The sequence below is a fragment of the Hippichthys cyanospilos genome, chromosome 4, assembly GCF_059441005.1.
Source record: "Hippichthys cyanospilos isolate Australia breed blue-spotted pipefish chromosome 4, RoL_Hcya_1.0, whole genome shotgun sequence".
Classification (NCBI taxonomy): Eukaryota; Metazoa; Chordata; class Actinopteri; order Syngnathiformes; family Syngnathidae; genus Hippichthys; species Hippichthys cyanospilos.
Genome location: NC_142372.1, coordinates 2,294,106 through 2,318,871, shown reverse-complemented (window position 1 = coordinate 2,318,871; position 24,766 = coordinate 2,294,106). Strand labels below are relative to the sequence as shown.

At 41.6% G+C, this 24,766-nt stretch overlaps 3 protein-coding genes across 7 annotated transcripts in view; 1 reads left to right on the top strand and 2 right to left on the bottom strand.

Moving 5' to 3' along the window:
• The window catches only part of gpc5a (glypican 5a), an 87,493-nt gene extending 83,698 nt beyond the window's left edge, over positions 1-3,795 (bottom strand). The window contains exons 1-2 of the mRNA XM_088413533.1: positions 3,454-3,795; positions 927-1,088 (exon numbers count right to left, since the gene is read on the bottom strand). Coding sequence (XP_088269659.1) covers positions 927-1,088; positions 3,454-3,763 — 472 coding nt within the window. The 5' untranslated portion in view covers positions 3,764-3,795. The remainder of the gene's footprint in view (positions 1-926; positions 1,089-3,453) is intronic.
• A 1,541-nt stretch (positions 3,796-5,336) lies between these two features.
• The window catches only part of LOC148424268 (leukotriene B4 receptor 2), a 28,039-nt gene continuing 8,609 nt past the window's right edge, over positions 5,337-24,766 (top strand). Inside the window, exons 1-4 of one of the 5 annotated variants that reach the window (XM_088412885.1) lie at positions 5,337-6,278; positions 8,698-8,828; positions 14,832-14,982; positions 15,872-16,012. The gene's annotated coding sequence lies outside the window, so the exon portion shown is untranslated. Of the gene's footprint in view, positions 6,609-8,697; positions 8,829-12,140; positions 14,108-14,831; positions 14,983-15,871; positions 16,013-24,766 lie in introns of those variants that run through there. The other 4 variants (XM_088412884.1, XM_088412888.1, XM_088412886.1 and 1 more) reach the window with 4 other exon arrangements.
• On the bottom strand, positions 11,674-21,160 carry LOC148424269 (ephrin-B2a-like). Its single transcript, XM_088412892.1, has 5 exons — positions 20,849-21,160; positions 19,223-19,506; positions 16,947-17,039; positions 15,823-15,921; positions 11,674-13,306 (listed from the first exon to the last, which is right to left on the bottom strand). Exons 1-5 carry the CDS (start codon positions 20,959-20,961, stop codon positions 12,915-12,917), a joined length of 981 nt encoding a protein of 326 aa, XP_088269018.1. The 5' UTR covers positions 20,962-21,160; the 3' UTR covers positions 11,674-12,914.

Here is a 24,766-nt window from a genome sequence, read left to right as displayed (position 1 = left end):
TTCCACAAACACAACATTTGAACCTTTCAAGCTAGCATATATAGTGAACGCTGTGCTAGCGTAGCGTTGAGTTTGCTCCGTGCAGTTGTTTTTCCTTTTCCTCGCGCAGCAGCTCGAGTTCATCTTGCCGTAAATACCCAAAGTTGCGCGCCATCTGTGCGCCAACAAGTTTATCTATTGTGTGAGCGTATATGCCACAAGACCACAAAAGATAAACAAAACAAAAGGAATACCTTTCCGTGCTCGCTGAATCGGCTGGAGACATCATAACCTTTACAGGATCCTCCCCGTTTGTAATATTCCTGCGCGTGAACGAGGTGGACTCGGACGTTGGTTCGGACTTCTTTGATTGAAAATAAAACACGAGCTGCTGTTAGCTGCAACAGGCACTGGCTGCTAACAGCCAACTCGCGTCAACCGTCCAACTCGTCCCGTTACGGTACTTATTGGATGTAAAAATACGGATAATATAAAAATGCACATCTGTGAGTCAAAACTTGGCCTATGGCCTACTTGGCCTAAAATAAAAAAAATCCAAACTTTAATTTTCCGTGGATGGTAAGCACCATTACTTCATTCCTTCGTTTTTGAAAAAAAAAAGCACGTCTTTAAGTAGGACAACATCCAGCTCGGCAAAAATAATCCATGCCAACTGGTCAGCGACGCGTTAGCTTCCTGCGCGGCGCAATAAGGTTTAACTTGGACACAGTGCAGAAAAAAAAGCCTCCCGGGGCGCCTTTCGACATGTCTGATCGTCACATCAGAGCGTCGCGGCCGTTACGGAAGAAGCACGGATGCTCTTGTTTGCTTTGAAGAGGGGCCTCGCTGCACGCACGTTCAAACGGGCGCTCGCTTTTCAAAGCGCCTCCGTTTAACACCTCAGAAGACCTCAGCGGGGGACCTCTGCCCGACCAGTCCGGCCTTACCTTGAAAAGCAGCCAAGTTGCGCGAGATGAGAAACTTGAGGCTGGAGCTGGAGGTCTGAAGAAGGTTTTCGATGTCCCGCCGCGCCGCTATCTGGTACCTCTCCTCCATCTTTTTAGTGCAGCAGGTTTGGCTTTTAGACCTGCATACTTGAAGATCTGCACCTGGGAATGGAAGCATAGATGTATCGGGGTCAAAGTATAAACCGGTGATTTTCAAATTGGGGTAGTATGAGTATCCCTGGGGCTATGTGAGGCTTTAACAGGATTCCAGCAAATCTTATTGTTTGCTTCTCACTGTTGTTTTTAATGGAACTAACTCTCCAGCTGCATAGATTGGATGATAGTGAGAGGAACAGTTTTCTTTTCAAATTAAGAGCTAATTAACTGGAACATGAAGTAAGTCCTGCACTGTGCTGGGTATGGGATACTTGGCAAAAAAAAAAAATCACACAGGGGGGTTTTAATAATATGATAGGAAAAAAAGGTTGACAACCAATGCTAAAAAGAATTTCTAGTAAATATTCGGTGGCCAATTGCTAGCTATTCAGAAATTGTTTTGTTGGTTCATTGCAAACGACAATGCTGTGAGTGTTTAACCTTCGACATTCAAAAGCATCTTGTTGTTTATATGCACCGAGCGACTGAGGGGCAACAGGTCCAGAGAGTACCCCACTTTTTACCCAAAGTCAAACAAACAATCATTCACATTGACGCGCAACTCAGAGGCCTCAATTATGTTAAAAATACAGATTTTTCACATCGTAAGTGCTCCTGCAATGCCTTGATGTGTATAAAGAACCCTGACATAGTAGGCAGAGCAACAAGTTGCAGTTCCACGTATAACCTGAGGATGTCGTCGTTTTTCAAGAAACTTTGAACTTCATTCAGGCTGATGATTTAGGTCCTCGCTGGAGAGGCAACGAATAATCGACAACTAATTGATGGAACATTATTTCTGATCGTCTAGTAATCGTTAAGGTTTCCTTTTTTTTCAGTCCAATTACTCACAATTACGGCTTCTCAACAATAGAACATTCTTCTATTTCTCTGTAGGCAATACACAAGTGGTAATGACTTGACAGGGGCAAAAAAAAAAACAAAAACATTGATTTTGTGATAAATGTGAGCTAGGCACAGCACACAGATTTGACAGATTGTCCACGACTACACAATCAAGCGTCAACAATCTGCAGCCATGCAGGACAAGTGGAACGTCTTGAAAGCGAAGCGCAAATGGTCGCCAGGCATGTCGAGACAGGGCGCAGAGTGGAGACATTTGGCCAAAGGCGGCATCAGCTCCATGTGAGCTTCGACGTGATGTGAGGGCACGCGTGCAGGAATGTCAACTTTTACACGACGACATGAAATCGGCATTTACCCATCTTGTTTCCAAAATCGCACAGAAGGTTATTTGGGACACTGCGGGGGGGCGGGGCTTCCCACAGTATTGCTGACCTTTCAGAATCCGGCAGGGAAGCGTCAGACATAAGACCCTCTTGGATTCTTGGAATTTATGGCACTTATTTTTCACAAGCTCACACTTATAGATAATCCACCAAATTTCCTGAGGAGAGCTGATATCGTTTTTACCTTGGATGTTTCAATTTGCAAAGTGGTAATGGTTTAGCAGATATATTGGTGACATGTGCTCCAAATGTTAAGATTTTGATTTTTTTTTCACTGTAAGCCTCATTAGGGAAACTACATGAATGAGTTTGTATCCCTTTAAACTGTCCCAGCAATATAATGCCTGTAGATTGGTTTATCAATTTTGCAATATGGTAACAGTTGATATCTGATATCCAAATTGTAGCCTGGGTGCCATTTTTAAGCGTCCCTTGGCATATGCTAAAATTAAGTTCGCTCTTAATAAATGTGCTTAATATACTGTAGCGCCTTTCTGAAGATGAAAATATATACATTAACTATTTAATATCAACATTTCTTCTTGTAAAAAAGATTTTCTCCACTTTGTGCGATGTGTCCATGTCCTAAATATGATCACAGCAGTGTTTTCTTTATAGTAGTCCTTCTCAAAGAGCCCCTATCTCCAAGATACTGTACTAATATATAAACTATATTGCAATTGCTTCATTGACTGCATGATTTTGGTGTAAAGTTCAAAGTGGCCACTGCAACCCAGGATTTTTCTGAGCGAGGCTCTTGGAAGAAAGCCCTTAATATCAATGTGTTTGTGTGGGTGAAGGGCATGTTCATTGGAGATTTTTTTTTTTTTTAACATGAATTGCGAGGAAGTGCTTAATGAATAGCCTATTTGAGAATTGTAGTTTAGTCACACAGATGTATCTACACACTATAATTATTGCACCGGGCGCCTGATTACACACAAACGGCTTTTGACGTGGGAAAAATCACAGGTTGTCAACAAAAAGGTGCCAGTGACAAGTGACACGAAAATTAAACTGAATGTAAACATGTCGGGGTTTTTAAATGGCTTTATATATATATATATATATATATATATATATATATATATATAGGCACATGACATGACTCTCACACATACCTGGCCTGGGACTTAAAGGCAGCATCTGGCTGGGTCCAATTTGCCGAAGCTGGAAAACTTTTCGCACTTCGTCGCATTTGTGCAGGTTCCCAAAGCAAACGGCGCACAAACACGCCAGCAAAAAAGCGAGGCCGGTCCACATCGTACTTTGAAAATGTGTTTGTATCCGATCCGAAAGCTTCCGCTCAGGTGAGCCCCGACTACATGGCGTCTTTTTCGGCGGCGACGTCGAGGAACCGACGGAAGAAGGCGGACATCCAGTCGGATACAAAGTTCCAGCGGGTATGAGTGGCGTGGCTCCAAAAAGCATGCAGTCCGAGTTGGCAGAGGCGGTTCCAATTACCTGTGGTAGACTACTCGGCTGAGACGGCCAACTGGGCGACGCCACCATCTAGCGGACGGGAAGTGCAACTACACTTTGATTTTTTTCCTCATTGGCCGCAACTCAGATGTAGTTTCAGCATTTTGTATGCTAATTGATGTAAGTTTAAAAACAAAAAAATCACACCCGTGTACTACAACGTTAAAGGGATACTTGTATTACCAATCATGCAAATCCCCTACCGAACTCAATGATTGGAAAGTTATTCGATTAGACAAATTTTATTCAAGAGCAGAAATATAAAACATTGCAGTACTGCGTACAGTATAACATACAGCCACATCAAATCATTTACAAATTAAAATAGGAGCGACTGGGGTGACAATTAAGGTCCGCCAGACTATATCCTCATTCTTACACAGGCCGGGACAAGTGCAATACCTCAATATACATATAGCATTGCTACTAATCCCCACCTGCACAAGACGAGATGACGCCACAAACCCACGGAACTCCAATATACGTACCAAAGACCGGTTCTGTCGATATTTCATCCACCCGGTCAGTTTTGCATGGATTTGCACAGCAAATACCAGTTAAAGCTGAATGCAAACCAGCAAAACTGACCAAATGACGATAAAACAATTCAGGATCAATGATACCATCAATTGGAGAAAAAAAACGAGCTTGTCGGTAAGAAATACTTCAAGTGCTTACATTGCAGTAGATAGGAGAATTGCACTACCTGCACTATAAGCACTTTAGTACTACCAAACCCAGGCAACATCTTGAGGGAGACCTAGAAAACATTTCTGCCATTGCACTTGGCACAAGAAAGCATTTAAATCGCCGGTTGAGATTGCGGCGATGCCCCATCCAAAAACCAAAAAAAGATCCAAACAGGTGGAGAGCAAGCAGGCCACCATCAGTTTTGCATAGATTTGCACAACTCATCTATTCTTGTAGTGCAACTATGCAAAACTAGCAGAGAACTGCAAGACATTTTGAGCCCAATTAGGAATTAGGATTGGTCTGGTGGTGCAAATCACAGCCCCTTATGCCAGAAGGAGCACTTAGGGCAGTAGGTGCTAGTCTATTTCACTATCTGCACTAGATGCACCTTAGCACAAAGACAGTTCTGCAAAAGACACATGCAAGATGAAAGGGGGGGTAGGGGGGGGCTGCACACACGTGTCTGAATATTGCTTTAAGTGCCTTCACTGCAGTAGGTATTGCACAGAACTACCTGCACTGTAAGCACTTTGACAATACACAGACTGATGGTCGAAACGAGCTGGCGGTAGCAACTGGTGAGTGGACCTGCAAGGAAAAACAGAGAACATGTGAGGATTGCGTCTGCAACAGGTACAAATGCGACGCGCGTTGAAACTTCGGATCATAAATCACGAGACGGAACATAATGAGCATAACAATATGCAAGTGGTGTATTTGAGAGAAAATGAATGAGCGGTTTTTTTTTTTTTTTGGCTCTACGGGAGCGCGTGCGCGGGGTGTGCTAAGTGTGCACCCCTCCCCCACCGTCTTTAACATGGCGCCGAGAAGTGCGCCAACCTCAGCGTAAATAGCTCTCAAATCAACGTACCTAGAGAGCAAGTAGCCGTGTGTGGTCTTAAGAGTTCTCGGTCGCGCTTTCGCACTCCCCCCTTTCCAACATAAAAAAACCCGAAGTGAAGAACGGGCTAGCCGTGAAGCTGCGCTTGTTGGAGGAGGTTAGCTTAGCCGCGGCTAGCTTGTAAGCTAGCTCGTTAGCACGACGAAAACATGGCAAATCCCGATTCGAGAATCTTGCGCGGAGTGACTTTAGATGACATTTATCTTCGCTTTCGTGGAAAAGGACCGATGTGCTTCCCAAACCACCCCGCCGGAGTTTAAAAAGTTGTTTTTTGCGGTTATTACGAAATGTGATGCTACACTTTAGCCTTAGCTAGCTTAACAACAAACACGCCCATTTAATTAATAATCTAACTATTCGACTTCTCTGCGGCGGTGGGTGCTGCAAAGAACCGCAGTGCGTGTTTCGGTGTACTCTTTTAGAGTCGGGACGGGTTCGGTTCGAATCTTAGCGTGTCGAGTGTTGGCTGCTAAGCTAGCAAGCTAAATCGCGCGGCCTTAAGCCTCCCCCATGTGCTACCGCTTTGTTCTGGGGGCACTTTAACTCACACGCCACTGCACTCGAAATTGCCCGTCCAATTCTCCGCATTTCCCCAACCCGGCTTCGAAAAGTACTCCGCCGCTCCCCCCTTGAATTTAACTCACTTCCACCGCGTGTTTAGGAGTTGCGAAAGCGCAGCGGCGAAACAGCTTTTCAAATCTCCCTCATTCCCTCAATGGTGGAAGCTGATGGGGGCTGCCATGCGCCCTCGCGTTACACTGTTTTCGTCGCCCAAACATCTTTCCACAGCGAAAGCTTGGCTTTCCTTCCGCCGTGGCGTTTGGGAGATCCGCGCCGTAAACGCCGTCGGAACACCCCGAGAATCTCACGGTAAACACTTAAAAACAAACCACAAAGCGGACTTCCTCGCTTGGTAAACATGCGCTCGACAGACTATACTCACCAGCCGAAATCCACCATCTTCGCTACTTGCTCGGACTGCCGCGCACTCCTTAGAAAAGAAAAAAAAACGCAATAAAGGCGCAACAATTCGGCAAAGTTTTCCATCCGCGGCGCAAAGGTGGAGAAAAAAAAAGCGAAGGGTGATCGGAGCGAATGTGCGGCCGCTTGAAGAAGATTGCGAGCGGAGCAGCGGCAAAGTGGCGCGAAGGCGACCAGTTGGGAACCATGTGGCTGAATGAAGGGCGGCTCCCACTCAACGTAAATATGGAGCCCGAATCCCCCCCACCCCCGACTCTCCACGAATTTGCATACTCGTACGAAGGGACTTCCGAATCGCTTTTGGGGTTAAAAAAAAATTCTTAATTATCCCAAATCGAACTTTAAACATTTATACGACGAACACCGAAAACCGGATGAAACGCTCAACGGCAAACTCAATCACCCCCCCCCCTCAAAAAAAATATATTTTTTAATGAATACAGGACCAAAGTAATCCATTACTTTAGATCATAAAGTACCACATGAATCTATGACTTTACGAAATTGGGGACTACTTTAATTGATTACCTTTGGTAGACTAAAATAATCGATTACATTAAGTCCTAAAAAGTGACGCTTTATTTACTAAATTAATCCATTACTTTAAGTTATTAATTACAAAATTAATCAAGTAATTAAGGAATAGATTCATTAATTACCCTAGGTATACTAAAATAATCAATTATATTAGGTACTGAAGTGTAAAGTGCTCAATTACGTTAGGCACTAAAGCAATCCATTACGTTAGGTAGTTTTGTGCAAAATTAATCCATTACTTTAGGGAATTAATAGCTACATTTATTGATAATCTTATGTATACTAAATAATTGATTACGTTAGGTTTTGAAGCGTTGAGGACTACATTAATTGATTAGCTTCGGTATACTAAAATATTGATTACATTAGGTCCCAAAAAGTTAAGTAAGTGTTTGCTTTAGACAAAGTAATTGTTAACTTAGGGTACTAAAGTACTGAAAAAGTCAAGTATTTCATGTTACTCAAGTTGTTGATTACTCTCGCACTTGATTCATTCAGTACCAGCCATTTTTAGACCCATCATCAGCCAAACACTCAAAACTTTAAGTTTTGAGTGTTTAAGTAACTAGAATTGAATATCTTCACTTAAAAACGTGTAAAAATATGTTTTGGGGATTGAATGGGTTTAATTACATCTGCATCCGCATTTTAAATATAGATATGCGTTTTTTTTTTATTTATGGATTATTATTTTATATTTATAGTGTATTTTTCGCTCAGTTGTACACAAACAGAGCGTACTCAACCCTAAATGCACTTAATTTTCCTTAAGAATCATTTAACTCAATGCTTCTGAAATAGTTTTTTTAATAACAAGACAACCGAAATACAATTACTGCGCATGAATATGTTGCATTTTACTGTGCACTTTTTCCTTGTTGCTTCCGTTTATTTTAAAAATGCATAAATCAGAACGTGTGAGAAGCAGTACCTTACAGTAAACACAGTCTGTTAACTGGCCAGCAGAGGGAACTAACAAACTAAAATGTGTACTGTAATGTTTTCAACTGTAATAAGAAGCGGCCCTTTCACAGAAAACCATCAACGGGAAGTAAATGTGTATCTAATACTCCATTACAATCCAATCACTGTTTATATTGCTTGAGTAATTATTTTTCTGTCAACATTTTAATACACTGTATATATATGTACTGTATTTCAGACTATAAATATAGAATATTCAAATGTTTTAACCTTTAAGGGTAATGAAACAAAAGAGCACAAGGGAGGTGTAAAGCCAACAACGGCAACAGATTTGGACAAAAGAGATCCTAATTTATGGCGTTGTTTAAGAAAAAATGTTTTATGCTGCCAACAATGATTTCGGTTATGCCTTCTGCAGCCTGAAATACACTAGCAATGAAGTACAAATCACAAAATTAAATTATTAAGGAAGGTAATTTTGAGATGTGGCAAAAAACAAATCACAAGCAAAAAAAAGCAAAAGAAAATGATTCTCAAACAAAACCATGACAAAAGGTGAAACACAACAGCAAATCAAAAATCCACCAACAAAAAACATTTTATTGTAAAGAAAGAAACGAAAACACAAAATTGCACAGAAAAGAAAGAAAAGAATGCAGTCACAAACAAAAGCAAAAAAATGAAACATCAAATTAAAAAAGCGCAAGTGAACAAAAAGCAGAAGATTAATTGCCACCCTGGACTTGTCACCAGCCAATCACAAAGCACACAAAGACACAACCATTCACAATCACACCTAAGTAAAATTTGGAGCATTCAATACACCTACGTTGGGCATTTTTGGAAGGCGGGACCAGAAAGCCAGGAGAAGACCCGCCCAGGCACGGGGACAACATGCAAACTCCACACACCGGAAGGGAATTGAACCCAGGAGCTCCGAACTGTGAGGCAGACGTGCTCACCGCTCTTCAGTACTTGGTGAGTAAAGGAATTGAATCCGGTTTTTTTTCGTAGTAAATTGTGCATTTTAATTTTTAGTATCTGCACATTTGTACATTTCCCAACTCTGCTTTCCACTCCATTTTGTGGTACAAAATTCAACTAGTCTTCCCGGTTCCTCAACTGAGGTCATGCCCCCAATCCCCCACCCCCTAAGCACCAACCCCCGACCCCTCACACAAAGCTTACTGGTGCGACCGGCTCTTCCACATGGAAGCCAGATGGGGGCGGGGCAATCGCAGAGCTTTTATCTTCACGCGTCCCGCGGGCTCGGACCAAACGATTCCGGCCGGCCTCGTCGGATCCCGATTGAAGATCCGCGCTCGTGAGGGGGACCTCTTGGACAAACTTGCATTCTGGGCTCATTTTGAACTTTGGAACCTTCAAACTTGCGCCGCATTCCGAAGCCGAACTTCGGCACGCGTCGGCTCGGTTGACGTGAAAGTCTTTAAGTTGAGACACATTTTTCTGCCTTGTGTCTAAAATGGAGCGGCGTGGCTAAGCTCCTCCCACAGGGGCCAGAAGCCCAGGGGTCCCTGTTTTGTTCTTCCCACAGAGGCCCGGCTGGCTATTGTTCCTTGTGACCTCGGGGTCAACCGAACTCACCTCGCCTGACCGCGGCCCATTCAGCTGTGAAACCTCACGTTGGACCGAAAAAAAAAACAAAAAAAAATCACACTCTGGCACACAAACACTTTTGCGCTTAAAAGCACCTGTGTCATGCTATTTTAAAGTGCCCGTATCATGGAAAGACAACTTTTCAGGGCTCACGTTAACTCATCCAATCCCAAAGACGTCTTTTTAGGGTTTATTTTAAGAGTCCAGACATTCATTCCCAGATACTTGTTTATATCTTTAGAAATATTTGTCATGCGCTTGGGTAAAGAAGGGCTTAGACATGAGAAACAAATTAAATACTCAAGTAATCACTTACTTTAGGTAATTAACTCATTCGGCGCCAATGACGGCTATAGACGTCAAAGGTCCATTAGTGCGCTGGCAGTGAATGAATGAAGTATTCTACTTCTCATTATAAAGTCGCCTGGATATTGTCACCAAAGACAATTGCACTAAATAACGGAATCTGCCATTTCACGGAAGAAGCTTCAACTCATTAACTGCCAATGACTGCTATAGACGTCGAAGACTCATTTTGATTACGCTGGCAGTGCCTACAGAACTTTAGAACCTAAAGTAATCATCTACTTTAGTACTTAGTTACAAAAAATGAGTCATTGTTTTAGTACTTAATTACTTATGGTATTTTTTTAGTACTTAATTACCTAAAGTACTTAGTAGTTGTTTACTTTGTCACTTAATTACCGACCGTGTTCTTTTTTTCCTTTCGTACTTAATTACTAAAGTACATGATTAGTAATCGTTTACTTGAGTACCTAATTACCTAAAGTACTTGATTACTTTATTCATTCCAAACCAAGCATTTCTAGAGCCCATGAAATATTTTTGAAGCGTCGTAAACACTATTGCATGCGTAACGTACGTATAACATGACGTAGGTGTGAGCTAAAGGGGAATTACTCGTTAAAGTAATCGTCTAGTTCTTGGCGTAAAGCTCTTTTGATAAAATAATGTGAAAAAAGAGCATGCTTTCAACATCAGAATCAGATCAGAGCTTTCATTTTCAAATTTATTTGGCGGTGAAATGCTAAAAAAACTGAATTTAACGACAGCTTTCAAGCGCTACTCTTGCCAGAAGCGAGCCATTATTAAAAAAAAAAAAAAAAAAAGTCCCGATAACCGCGTTGATCCCGTGTTCCAAGTTCAACGTGGCGGCACAAAGGCAAAACGGAGCGGCAATCGCGGCAATCATCCGACGTAAGCAAAAGAAGCGGCCCTCCCCGGTGACCGGCAGGCTCATGGAAGCTGACAGGTTGAAAATGTGTCGCATGATGTGGCCGAGGGAGCATGAAACGTGTTCATCCATGGATGCCGTGCGTGTTGCCACACGAGACGCTCTCAGACAATCAAACGCTCGCTGCGTTATTTTTTTTTTTATACATGATAATAATTAAAGATAACTTGATGTCGCTGAGGGAAGTTTAAGACGCCACGGTGAGCAATAGTCAATTTTATTGTTATTTATTTATTTGTAATTATTTATTCATGGATTTAATCTTTCGAAATTGAAAAATGATAATGGTAGTTATATTATTATTCCAGTATATAATATTATTTGACATTATACTGTCGTCTATTCATATTACTACTATTATTATTTTTCAATTGTGAATAATAAATGCATGAATGAATAAATTATTAAATGAAATCCCATTTGAATGGGCGTTAAGTGCATGCCAAAGCACCAGGTGGCACTATCAATATCACATTTAATAATACTAATAATATTAATATTAATAATAATAATAACCGTTTTTTTCCTTTCAGAGCGGAAGCAAGTCGTCTCGCAGTAGTTTCAGCACTTGACTTTAAATGTATATTTATAGAGTCCATCTCAGACCCCAAAGGGGAAAACCAGCATCATATCTCATTCATATAATCATCTTTCACTGGTAAGTAAATATTTTAATATTCCAGGGAGCCTTCCTCACGCTAATCTGTTAAGCCTAACATCGCACACAGAAGCTCACAGCGTGACGCTATTGAGGGCAGACTGACATTCGCCGTCCCTTGCGCGTCATTAGAAGTCCAATAAACATACGAGCGCCCGAAGGAAAGCGCGAAACGTTTGTCTTTTGGAAACCAAAATCGCTCAGAATCCCAAAATATATATATATATATATGTATACATATATATACATGTATATATTCACATTCAGAATAATTGGCACATTGACTGCAAACCTAACACAACTTCCATATTTTATTTCACCTAAGACAATTCCATACATTTTTTTTTGTAGAAAAGAAATATGAAGGTGCTTGAAGTAGTGGAAAAATGTGTCTCAACAATTTGGGGCACAACATCAGATAAAGTTGCCATCAAAAAAAGAAAAAGAAAGAGAAGCCATTCATTTGAACACATACTGTACATAAATACGGAAGATATGAGAGATAATACAGATTCAAGGATATTTTAAATGTTAATTAAAAAAAGAATTGGGACTGGCAAATCATGTACCAGCGTTTATTAAATATTGAAGGGTGGGCGGTGCTTTTGATTGGCAAACTCATTTGAAGATATTTGCAAATACATTTGGACATACTTGTAAATACCATAACATATTTGCTAGCCAAATGCTAAAGCCAGCCGATACCTTTAATTTCCGCTCTCTCGGGGCATTTTTTTACAATCGCAAATTATTTGTGCTCTGTGCTCCGGATCAATCTACATTTATTATTTTTTATTGATTTCATATTTTTTCAGCATCATAAGCTGGTCAAAATGTTTCTTGTTTAACGCATGTGCAGTATTTTGATCATTGTCTACCACATCGTTTCGACAGCACACTCCCGGTGGTGTGATAACGAAGTTGGTCGTGCCATTATAATAACTACCATGTCACCATCTGGGTGAAATTTCAGCTTCCCGTGTCATCTTTCAATGTTTTTCCTTTTTTTCCAGGCACTTTGAAGTATAGTACTTCATTTATTTCATGTGTACTTGTGTGCATGAGATTTATTTCAGTGGCACACTTGTTGAATTACATTGTTTTTTTTTCTTTGTTTTTATTGAAGGGGATAATTACAGGAATGTATTTTATTTATAGTTACTGTGGAGTAGGGGTCCCAAAATATTTCCTCTTTTCTGGGAGGGGCTTTGAAAAATAAGAATGGAGAAGCACTGTTCTAGCCAAATCGAAGTGCTTTCTGGGATTGGCAATCGATGTGGGGACACTGGAATTGACAAAAGATTAAAATCTTTGATTGTCTCTCTAAAAAAAAATGTTCTCAACCCATTCAATGCCAGAGATGTATTTACACGTCTTTATAGAGTCCAGAAATTTAATCCCACTGTAAAAAGAAAGAAAGGACGAACAAAGCTGGGATTGAATCTCTAAGACGCGCGTAAAAATACGTCTTTGGGATGGAACGAGACAGTAAGATCATTAGCACCCAAAAAAAACGCTTTTCAAACAGCCAAAGTTAGACTTTATAGTAAATGTTGGTGGGGCTCTGAGGCGTTATTTCCTTGACGATGTACACGGGGGCTCCATACTCCCCGCTCACTCGCTCAAAATGTCGACAGAGTCTGCCGTCGGCGGCCCGCGGGGGAAAAAGCATCTCGCCGCGGTCCGAGCCCACGTCGTCGCTGCTGACGCTGTCCCGCTTGGGCGCGGCTAAAGTGTTGAGGGACACGGACGCGGACCGCTGGCGATCCCGGCCGCAGCGCCGGCACTTCCACAGCACGGCCGACGGGACGACCACGAGGACCAGGAGGGACAGGACGGCGCCGGCCGAGACAACCCATATCAGCGGTCCTGGCCGGGAGCCGCCACCGCCGGCGGGGTTGGGCTGACCCGCTTCCGAGCCCGCGTCTGTCAAGGGGAACGGGACGCACAGAGGGAAGCGGGAACTGAGATAAAAGGAGCCATCCCGACCGAGGACGGGGGACGTCGAGCCGTCGTGACGGGCCGTTCGTCGGGAAAAGACCAGCCCGAAGGCGCTTTTCAAACGGCGGCGCCGAAGACGAGCGCTCGCGTTTGCTCGGGTCCGATCGAGCAGAGGGCTTCCGCTCGAAGAAACAAATCGATACGAAGCTTATAGTCCAAACCAAACAAAGGCGGGAGAGATAGATGTTTTCTTCCATGGTGCCTTTTGGCAGCTAGACAAGCGCATCAAAACAGACATCAGCAAATGGTTTCACAAAAACCAGGGGGGGTCCAAAATGTTTTATTTATACAGAAATGGAGCCCTTGTCGACGCGTAGGCAAGGCTATTTAAGCCCGCGCGCTCCCCCTGGACTTCATATGTCAAAAAAATGTCATCCACATTGCTTTGTTTATCGGGGGAAAAAAAACTGCAACTCGTCGCAGTTTTTCATTCATAAGTATGCCAAGCCGCTAGGCGGCAGTAGCGTCGCCAAATTTTGTCCAATCAGAAAGAACTTCTGTTTCTCGACGTCACCGCCGTTGGCGTCTTAGGCGAGAAATGGAGAGCTGATGTAAATCTCAGGTTTATGATTGCTTCGTGCAAATGCGGATTCGTCAAATTTGACGAAAGTCCACGTTGGCCGGAGTTTTTCAAACCTTTGGTTTGAATTCCCCCAAAAACCCGGGCACGTATCGCAGATGGTGCAAACCGGACAGTTTGCAACAACCGTCTACGTCGAGACTATGGTAAGATGTAAGGGCCACTTGTTTTTGTTATGCTTTAACTACCGTGAATTTTGTATTATAAACCAAAACAAAAATTGAACAGAAAATCTATTTTTGTCATGGATGAATCCACACCAAACTATAAAGCCACAGGTTGTAACTTCAGATATTTATGCAGAAAAAAATATCTATGTATGCATTTTTTTCTCACCACCTGATTAGAACAAATGTATGCTATCAACACAGACTGAACATGACTGCACGTGTAACACTCACAATGTTAGAATACTGTACCAACACAACAGTAATGCCCCTGATTGCATTTACTTTTACTCGCATTTTTGCAAGTAAACTACCAGTGGCATTATGGGGAAAAAAAATCCTATGTATACAATTTTGAATGTACTGCAAGTATTCTTTTAGTTTTCGGCCCTACAAATATATTCAAGCATATGCCAGTACGCGCAACCAAACTCACAAATACTGTACGTTGGAATATAATTGCAAGTAGGTTTGAATGTCTTTGACATTTGTACAACTTCCGACAATAGAAACTAACCAAATGAAGAAATTTGGAATAGCTCCACTCATCTAGGAATAATTTCCACCAAATTTTATCGTACACCTGTACGAATTTGTTAGTATTAAAAAACAAGCGTACATCCTGAGAGTGTTTACTTGCACAACTTTTTTTTTTTTTTTTTTTTTACTGAAATGAGATTTGTTTTGGCTATTTGTGTTACAGGGCCTGAAACGGAAAGCATTTGAAAACGTTTCCTGTCCGTGCCAAATATGGTCTGTAAAAATGGGAAACATGTCCAATACATGCTCAAGGTGTCATGACCAACACAACAATGGCGGATCCCAACAATATTGCCGTGTTTGTGCTGCTGAAGGTATAGTAATGAGTTTGATCACACTTCTTCACCTCTATTCTCATTCCTCACACTCTTCCGATTCAAATATCACACATGCGCTGAATCTTTTGGATTGGAGGACCGTGAGGACAGGCTGCATACTCTACTTTCTTTACATGACCGAGTCCCGCAGCTGATGAAAAATTCGTATTTAATGCGATCCACGTAAAAGTATGTAAAAACGATGATGACAAATGATTGAATTTCTAAGACTCCCGAAAGATACGTAAAAATACGTCTTTGGGATTGAACGAGTTTGGTTGATTATCAGTGATCAATAAGTACCCTTTTACGCACTATAAGGCGCACCTAAAAGCCTTCATTTTTTGAAAAAGCTGATGGTGCGCCTTATAATCAGGTGCGCCTTTTATATGGATCGAGATTGGGATTCGTAGACGGGGAATGAACTGTTTCTTTTGTTTGTTTACAGTTGAACAAGGTTGCTCATATTGACATTGACTTATGCTATTGAGTGTTATTGTTATTACTTTGAGTATTACTATATTGCAATTAAAAACGTTTTAAAATATGTCATTAATTGTGGGTGCGCCTTATATATGGAAATATATTTATATATGCGCCTTATAGTGCGGAAAATGCGGTAAATTGCACCTCTAGTTGAGAAGCGTGTGGAAATGTTTTTAAAAATGTTTCTTTGACATCTCGAGCCATCAACGACAGTAAACGAGTTAGTGATTAAATCAATACATGATTTAAAAAAAACTAGTAATGAAAAAAAATCTGAGATTGAATTTCTAACACTTCTGAAAGAAACGTAAAAATATGCATAAGTGATTTTAAGTGAAATATTGAACTTGCCGGTTTTGCTCCTGCCATCCTTATCCGCATCCTTTGCTTTCGGTTTTAGCTGCGTGGGAGAAAATGTGGTCGAAGATTCCTGAAGTGTTTTTCGACCATCTGAGGAACCAGGAACAAAAAAATATTGAAGACGTCAAAAAGAGAAGGACAAAAGCCACGTCAAAGGGGACTTTTGTGATCAGTTCAACAGGTATCTCTGCACAACAATTCTCTCACAATCAAAGTCAACCGCTTCAAAATAAATCAATCGAAACGTATATGTCCTTTGAAGAAAACGTCGATGATTTTCCCTAAAATATTACTTTGGCTCGTTTCGGTAATTGAGAGCAAAAATGACTTTTGTTTATCTCACACTGCTAGCACTTTATCAATAATGCATAGCGACGAACTTCATTGAAAGTTCAATTTCAAGGCAAAGGCGTAATTCTTCTTAAATATGACATCTTAAATATCAAAGAGTCCCATTAAGAAACATGAACAAATGAGCGCGTTTCGCTCAAGCGAACAAGGAAATCTTTGTTGTCGTCGATGCGTTTTTGTTGCTGTTTATTTGCGCGCTGGTGTTTTCTGAATCCGACATGAAAGCCAAGCCGTATTTGCGAGATCAGTTGACAAACACAAAATGCTGAATTTTCATGTTCAAGTCCAAGCGTTCAATAATTCATGTGAATAATACTGCAAAACTGCAGTTTGGGGCTTCAACAAATTCATCATTTCCCGGCATTTAGTTGCGCACTGTGGCTTGCCTAATTTTTAAACGTAGCGGAAGAAACGTGCATTTGCTGCAGTATGTTGCTAACACGAGGAGGGGAAATAGTCAAAATACAGGATTTAAATGAATATATTTGGGTGAAATTGGGGAGGGGAGATTATTGACTGCGACGTCCCGTCCGGATGATTGCATGCAAGTGGCTACTGATGGCGCGTAGCCGTTTGAAGTCGGGATTTGAGATTATTTATGACGGCGGTCTGCAGGGGAACGGATTCACGGCCGGGATTATCCATCCCTTGAGGAGGCCGTCGGAACCTTCTCGATAAGTGAATGCTAACGATTTATTTGAAATCGGCTCTCCTCGGAAAAAAAAAAATCTTGATTTTGAACGTATCGAACGGCAAGGTCTTACTTTGGCCGACTCGCAGCACCAGCTTCATGGATTTGGTCCTGCACACCCCTCCTTTGGTGTTATCCAGATTTTGCAGAGAGCCCGTAGATGTGGCTACAAGAAAAAAAGTAGTATTACGCCAACTGAAGTTGTTGGGGGAAAAAAAAAAGGCTAGGAGGCCAGTTTGCCCACTTGCTAAATGTTGCGTCACTTTTCGGGAAAAGAAAATGCAGATATGCACACAAAGTGCAGCAAGAGACCCAAAGCAAATGCTGTCACCGCGTCCGCAATAGGCACACCTAAGCAGTTTGCCTGCTGCTCACTGCTTGCTATGCGACATTCACATGTTCACTGGCACCAAGATTTCATTTTGAACGATGTGCTAAGGGTTTGGACATCAAAATGATACTTTTGCAAAGAAATCACCATGTTTTAGGGGGGGATCGGGATTGTTTTAGAGAAATAAAATTTCTGTTTTGCAAAAGTCTATTCTTATCTGGTTCTGAACATTTTTGCAAAATTATCTATCTATCTATCTATCTATCTATCTATCTATCCATCTATCTATCATTATTCCTAGCCACTAAGCTAACAAGCATCTATCAATTTAGCTAGCTAGTATCCATCTAGCTCGCTAGCTACTTAGCTATACATTCAGCTAGCTGGTTAGGTTTCTATCTTTTTTTGCATCTATCTATCTATCTATCTATCTATCTATCTATCTATCTATCTATCATTATTCCTAGCCACTAAGCTAACAAGCATCTATCAATTTAGCTAGCTAGTATCCATCTAGCTCGCTAGCTACTTAGCTATACATTCAGCTAGCTGGTTAGGTTTCTATCTTTTTTTGCATCTATCTATCTATCTATCTATCTATCATACATTATTCCTAGCCACTGAGCTAACTAGCATCTATCAATTTAGCTAGCTAGTATCCATCTATCTATCTTTTTTGTATCCATCCATCCATCCATCCATCCGTCCGTCCAAGCGTCCATCTTCCTCAATTCTAAACGATCAAAATTGGGATCAAACCCTTTTCCACCCAGCACATAAACAGCGCTATCAGCCAACCAAAATCCTGGAAGCCGTAGCATTTTTGATTAAATAAATTATCTTCATCAATTATTGAACAAATGAAATTTTTATTTGACAGTTGACGGTTGCGCTAAATAAACTTTCAGGCCGAGATGCTAAAGGATTACCGAATAAAACGAGTACATGTTGCTTTGCAACATAAAGACGGGGGGAGACACACCAAGAACTCTCTTTCACCCCGGCCGCCAGCGCACACAGCAGCGTCCGCACAAAGACGAGCACACAAGTACACACTTGTTAGGAGCATTTAGGTCAGATAACAACATCGCGCAGGCAAGACGCCACGTTGCCATGAAAGCTCGCGTCAAATCTGCCTGATGCTGTAAAGGCCTTGTGTGATTTGGGGCATGTAAGCCCCTCCAATGGCACTGTCCTGCCACAGCCGAATGTGCTGTCAAAGCGAGGCGGGGGGGCGGGGGGGGGGGGGGGGGCTGCGTGGTCACACTCCTTCACAATCTCATGCATCGCTTGCCGCTAAGATGCGCGGGTTCCACTGACAGCAGTCCCATATCCAGGCCACACTTGCCACTCTCACGCGAATCCAGAGGACGACCATGACCGCCGCCTCTCGTTGGATCGCCGCGGAAGTGCGCGGAAGAGGGTCGGAGATAGACCCATATGTTGTTTGCAGGGACGGTAGCCGTTATTAGCAGCCAAGTAGGCCTGGAAACCATACTTGGACTCAATCGTTCTGGAAAATAATGGGATCAAAAAAACTAAATACCCTGACCAAACCCGGTACTCAAGGGCACGCATGTTTTTCATATTTCTGTCCTCCGGCACACCTGATTCAAATGATCAGCTCGTCAAAAGTCTTCTAATGAGCCCGATCATTTGAATCTGGGGTGTTGGAAGCCGCATGTATCAAAACGTGGAGGATAGCGGCCCTCGGGGAACTCTAACACGCATGTTTTTGATGTTCCCATCCCCCAACACGCATGAATGAAATGATCATGATCCTTAAAAGACTTCCGATGAGCTGATCATTTGAGTCAGCTGTGTTGGAGGACGGAAACATCAAAAACACGCAAGGTAGCGGAAAATGTTAGAGGGACACCACTCTCATTTGGTCAAAAGTTAATATTTTGCCGATAATTAATTTGATAACCGCCAACTACCAAAAATCGTCCCGAGTTCCGCCCGTAGGACCCGAACGCCATTCCGGCAAAGAATGCGGATTCCGGAAAAGAACTTACAAGTGATGAAGTAGTCCTTTCCCTTGAGGAACTCCAGTCCCCACAGGTTGGGACTGAACTCCTGAAACTTGAAGGTGAACTTGACATCGCGGTGCGGCTTGTCGCAGTTCAGCAGGGGCGTGTTCTTCTTGTCGATGGCGCAGCTCTCCATCTGATTTCGGGAGACCAGGTAGACCCGGTAGAACTCCTCCTTCTCGCCCTTGGAGGCGTCCGCCCGAGGACAGACGATGTCCATCTTGTCCCCAATCTGAGGGAAGAGGACCAGGCCTTGACCTGGAGTGAAGCTGTGAAGGACCATTTGAGGACAGTCAAGAATGGGTGCAAAGCGGAGAAGAAAAAATATTATTTGAGAATCAATTCCTCAAAAGAGCAGGTCATTTTGAAATGCTCTTATATTGCTTGGACTTAATCCGCATGGGCTTAAATGCCCCAAATCACGGATCGGGGACAGTGCTAGCTCAGTCTGTAATACTGCAGAGCTACCATTGATTGTTGGTATTGTCTCTGTCTTAATATCCAAAAGCCTTGGTCCTGTCTCCCTTTTAACCTCCCAAAGTCTTGGTGTTGCCTCAAACTCCAAAATTTTAGGTCTTTTCTCTGTCTCTACATCCAAAAGCCTTGGTCCTGTCCGGGTCTCGACCTTGAAGAGTCTTGGTCTTGTCTTGGTCTCAACATCCAAGAGTCTCGGTCCTGTTTAGATGTAGACCAAATTCTTGCTCTTGTGTCGGTCTCAACATCCAAAAGTCTTGGTCCTGTCCAGGTCTCGACCTCTAAGTCTTGGTCTTGTCTTGGTCTCAACATCCAAGAGCCTCGGTTCTGTCTTGGTCTCAACATCCAAGAGTCTCGGTCCTGTTTAGATGTAGACCAAATTCTTGCTCTTGTGTCGGTCTCAACATCCAAAAGTCTTGGTCCTGTCCAGGTCTTGACATCTGAAAGTCTTGGTTTTGTCCAGGTATTGACATCCCAAAGTCTTGGTTTTGTCCAGGTATTGACATCCCAAAGTCTTGGCCTTATCCATGTCTTGATGCCCAAAGGTCTTAGTCGTCTTGATCTCAACCGTCAACATTCTTGGTACTGTCTCAATCTTGACCTCCAAGAGTCTTGATTTAGTCTTAATCTTGACCTCCAAACGTTTTGGTTTTGTCAGGATGTCAAACTCCAAAATTCTCGGTCTGGTTTCGGTCGCAACCTGTAAACGTCTCAGTCTCTAAAAGTCAGAAAACCTCCAAGAGTCAGAAAAAAAAAGATTATGCAATATATTTTCTGGAACCCCTGAATAAAATACACGTAGAAATACAACAAATGTAAATCCAAAATTTAATACAACAGACACGAATGGAACGGTTTTAAGATTGTTTTTGTTACATCCAAAATGCTTTGCACTGCAATGTCAAAACTATGGCCTGTGGGCCATTTGCGGTCCTCCTGCTACTTTCATGCGGCCCACAGCATGACCTGAAAATACTATTGAGCTTTTTTTTTTTTAAATATGTAATGATACAAATGTATTTTTTTACAAGTAAAGACAGGAGGAGCAACAACTTGTAAAATCCCAAACTATTATATCATCATCAATCCCGTTTCCAAAGAAATGAGCAAAACAAGAAAGTAGAAGAAAGTACTGACTTGGTGTTGGCGCCGCTCCAGAGGATGGAGTCCAGAGTGACGGCCCGACACGAGCTCACCATGACGGCCAGTAGGATGACGGCGCCGCGGCTCCACGTGATTCTTCTCCCCATCGCGGGACAAAAGCCGCGCGCGCGCGCCGGCCGCCGATCATACCACGCGGGTCGTCGCGCGTCGCTGGTGCATGCGCGCGCGCGGTGCCTTCACGCGCATCCTGCCGCCAGAGTTGAAGTTGCAGCCGCCAGTCGACGGAGGAAACTTTCCGCTGCGCCCGCCCGCCCGCGTTGGGGACTGAGAGCGCGCGGGGCGGCTCTGCCATCAGCTGAGCGCCGAGCCCCGCCCCCTTTGCCGGCTCGCGCGCCGAAGGCCATCCCGGTCGCTCGGATTGGCGCGTCGGAGACATGCCCGCATCGCATTGGTTGCTCGGAAATGGTACGGGACCCACTTTTGCTCATTTATAATTCAATTAAGTCTGCGGTTGTCGGGATTCCATGACGGAAAAACGATTACAAGGCGGATTAGTCGCGATTTCCTGCGGTTCTTTTATTTGGATATTGTCCCTCGTTTACATAGGATTCGATACGGTGCAATGATTCTCAAACCGGCAAATCCCCCCCCCCCCCCCCCCCAAAAAAAAAAAAACATCACCAGAAGTACTCGACAGTATTCCCTCGCTACATAACTTTTTATATTGCTGGGTTACTCGGCTAAAATATTCAACTTTTAGGATCATAGTAGAAATCATTGACAGGTAACGAGAGGTGGCACGTGACGAGTTGGGTCCAAGCATTCTAGTACAGGGGAGAATCAGACATTTGAAAATAATGACATTGAATAACCTCAATAACAAATTGAATAACCTTCAAGTACGCCAATTTGAGAACCGCTGACATAGAAGACCTCACTATAGCAAACAGAACATTCTTATCATTCATAATAATAAATAAATAACATGATCTTCTGTGAGAGGACCAAAAGCATGAGTGTACAGCAAAAATGTCTGTTTTGTGTCATGAAGAGATACAGCAGCATACATAAATTCCATCCGCTTTGAAATTTGGTGACTACACAGACAGCAGTGACATTTTGTCAACATGGATATATATATATATATATTGCACATTGATTTGCTTGAAACAATCTTTAGATCCAGCAATATTTGATTCATGCCCTGTGATCGCTGATACATCTAAATGAGTTATCAGATCCAAAGCTAAAACGGAAAAGCAAAGATTTGCTCCATAAAGTTGTCTCGCAGGAATTCTCCCAAAGTGAAGCTAATGCTAACATGGCAGGTGTTCCGCGTAAACGACCCCTATCACAATTAGCATTAACCTCAATCTGGGATTTTCATCGGCGCAGAAACTCGCTTCTCCTGGAACGCTGAAAGACATTTTAAACAGTCACTTAAAAACAGGTCATCATTGTAATATGTACTTCTTCTCTTATTTTTTTTTTTACATTCTAGTGTTCCCTCACGAATCGGTTATTGCTGCCACACTCATGTGCCAATGATCATTTATGACCGTGACCTTTCCTATTTTCCTAGCTGTTTTTCTCCCCTATTGACTGAGCTCCCTTGTGCGGTATTTTGATCTTTACATCAAAAGCATTTCACAGAAAAGGAACGATGAAAAAAAAAAAAAGACACTAGGGAGCTGAAATTTCACCCACGTTTAAAATGGCAACACCATTACCAGAAGTGGTCCATCCATTATCTAAAATACTGTGGAAGAAACTAACGCAAAATATTGCAAAAGGGTTACGTCAGACCAGTCAAAAATAAGATATTAAAAAAAAAATGAATAAATACCTTGCTATTTTTAAAAAGATTTTTTTGGTTGGAACAAAAAAACATCCAATTTTATGCTTAAAAATAAATAAATAGAATTAAATTAAATAAATGGAACCAAAACAAAAAAAACTAAAGACATTTAAACTAATTTTCTTCCTTTAAAGTCAGACCAGTCAAAAAATTATTGATTGTATGTATTAATCATTTTAATAAAAGAAACACACAAAAACCATATTTTTTTTTATTTTGAGGATATTCCTTTATGACTGTAAATTTACTGCATGTTTACCCTGGCAAATGTTCTTTTTATTTATTTATATTGATATTTTTCATCCTAAATTGAGCCAGATAAAAAAAACTACTTTATGTGGTTTCTTTTTTCATACAAAAAAACTCACAAAAAAGACCAGACAAGAAAAAAACATTTTATGTACTTTTTTTAAATAAAAGAAACAAGCTAGAAAATAAAATAATAAAACACAAGAAAAAGAATCATTTTTTTCTCCTGTGGATTTTATGACCATAACTTTATTGCAGGTTTACTTTGCTATTTTTCTCTGTATTTCCTCTTAAGTCAGACCAAACAAAAATATTGATTTTATGTTTCTTTAATAGAACAATTAAACTAGACAAAAAAAGAGAACAAAATCAGGAAAACAAACAAATTTAAACTCTTATTTTGGAGGATTTTCATTGCTCACATCTCATGTTTTGATTGCAGATTTACCTCACTGGTTTTTTTTTTTATCACACTTAAGGACAATTTAGTATGTCCAATACACCTGCTATGCATGTTTTTGGAGTGTGATGGGAACAGGCTCGGGGAGAACAAGCAAACCACACAGAAAGGCCGGTATTAGCGTATGACTTAAATGTAACAGATGTAACAATATACGTAACATTTGAGGGAAAATACAGCTTTGAAATGATAAAATGATATTTAGACGTAAAGAATTTGAAGCCACTGACCTGACTTGTTTCCCCGACGAGTTGACGGCGCGGCGTTCCTCCTCCTTGTGAGCGCGTCGCCCCTTGAGCAGCGCTTCTCGAACCGCGGCGGCCTTTTAAACCTTTGCATGTGACTCATGTAAAATTCCCTTCACGCCGGTATCGCCAAAAATCACACATCAAAACTTGTTGTCATTCGCCGTTTGGCTTGTATGTAAATGCTGCCTACAGAAGTGATGTGTTTTCATTTCTTGAAATTTGACGGGTGATTCTCAGCCGAGAGATGGCAGTCATTACGTAATTAGGTCATACAAGTATTCGGGAAAATCGGCGCATTTCTTTTAAAAGTTAAATAGAACTTTTTTTTTTTTTTTTTTCTTTACATCCACCGTCGGTGGAAAGTGATCAAGTTTCACTTGGGTACGAATATTATTTTTCACTTGATTCAAATAATGTACTGTATCATACAATGACGGGCAGTCGTCCACTAGATGGCAGCACAATTAGCCCGTAGCTACATTGCTGCCCATAAACCACCCAAAAAGAAAGTTTTTGGAGTACAGTACAGTGTTTCCGTTCCTCATTTATCGCCAGGTTGGCCGATATCTCTCGAAAAGAAATGGCTGTTTTTTTGTTTATTATGTTTTTTTTTACATTTCTTATTTGTTTTTCATTGATTGTTGTCCTAAAATTGCTACAAACGACACTGACCATCCTCAGCTCTTTGTGATACGTTTAAGTATGCTAACAAGCTAACCTTAATCTTTATTTTTATCAAGTAAGTCAGCCAATAAAGGACGCCCATCATCCTCAGCTCTTTGTGATAGCTTCAACTGTGCTAGTACCTTAGCATGCTACATTTAGCCTGTTAATTATTATCTAATTGATTTCTTGCCATTTCAACTACGCTACCAGGTTAAAATGCTAACTTTAGTCTTAGTTTATGTTTATCTAGCCAATCATCTGACTAACTAAAAACGGTGTGCTCAGCTCTTTGTGATCGGATCAACTGTGCTAGTTCTTAGCATGCAAAATTGAGCTTTTGTTAACTTTTATCAAATCGATTTCTTATCGACATAATAGCATATTAAAATGCTAACTTTAGTCTTCATTTGTATTTATCGAGTGTCAAACAGTCATCAGCTCTTTGTGATGGTTCTACTGTGTTAGCGTGT

Excerpts from the sequence above, each read along its gene's own strand:
- LOC148424269 (XM_088412892.1), bottom strand. The coding sequence starts at position 20,961 with ATGGGGAGAAGAATCACGTGGAGCCGCGGCGCCGTCATCCTACTGGCC. Across the intron at positions 17,040-19,222 it reads AAAGGACTACTTCATCACTT|CCACATCTACGGGCTCTCTG; the intron begins GTAAGTTCTTTT and ends TTTTTCTTGTAG. Across the intron at positions 13,307-15,822 it reads GGATGGCAGGAGCAAAACCG|ACGCGGGCTCGGAAGCGGGT; the intron begins GCAAGTTCAATA and ends TCCCCTTGACAG.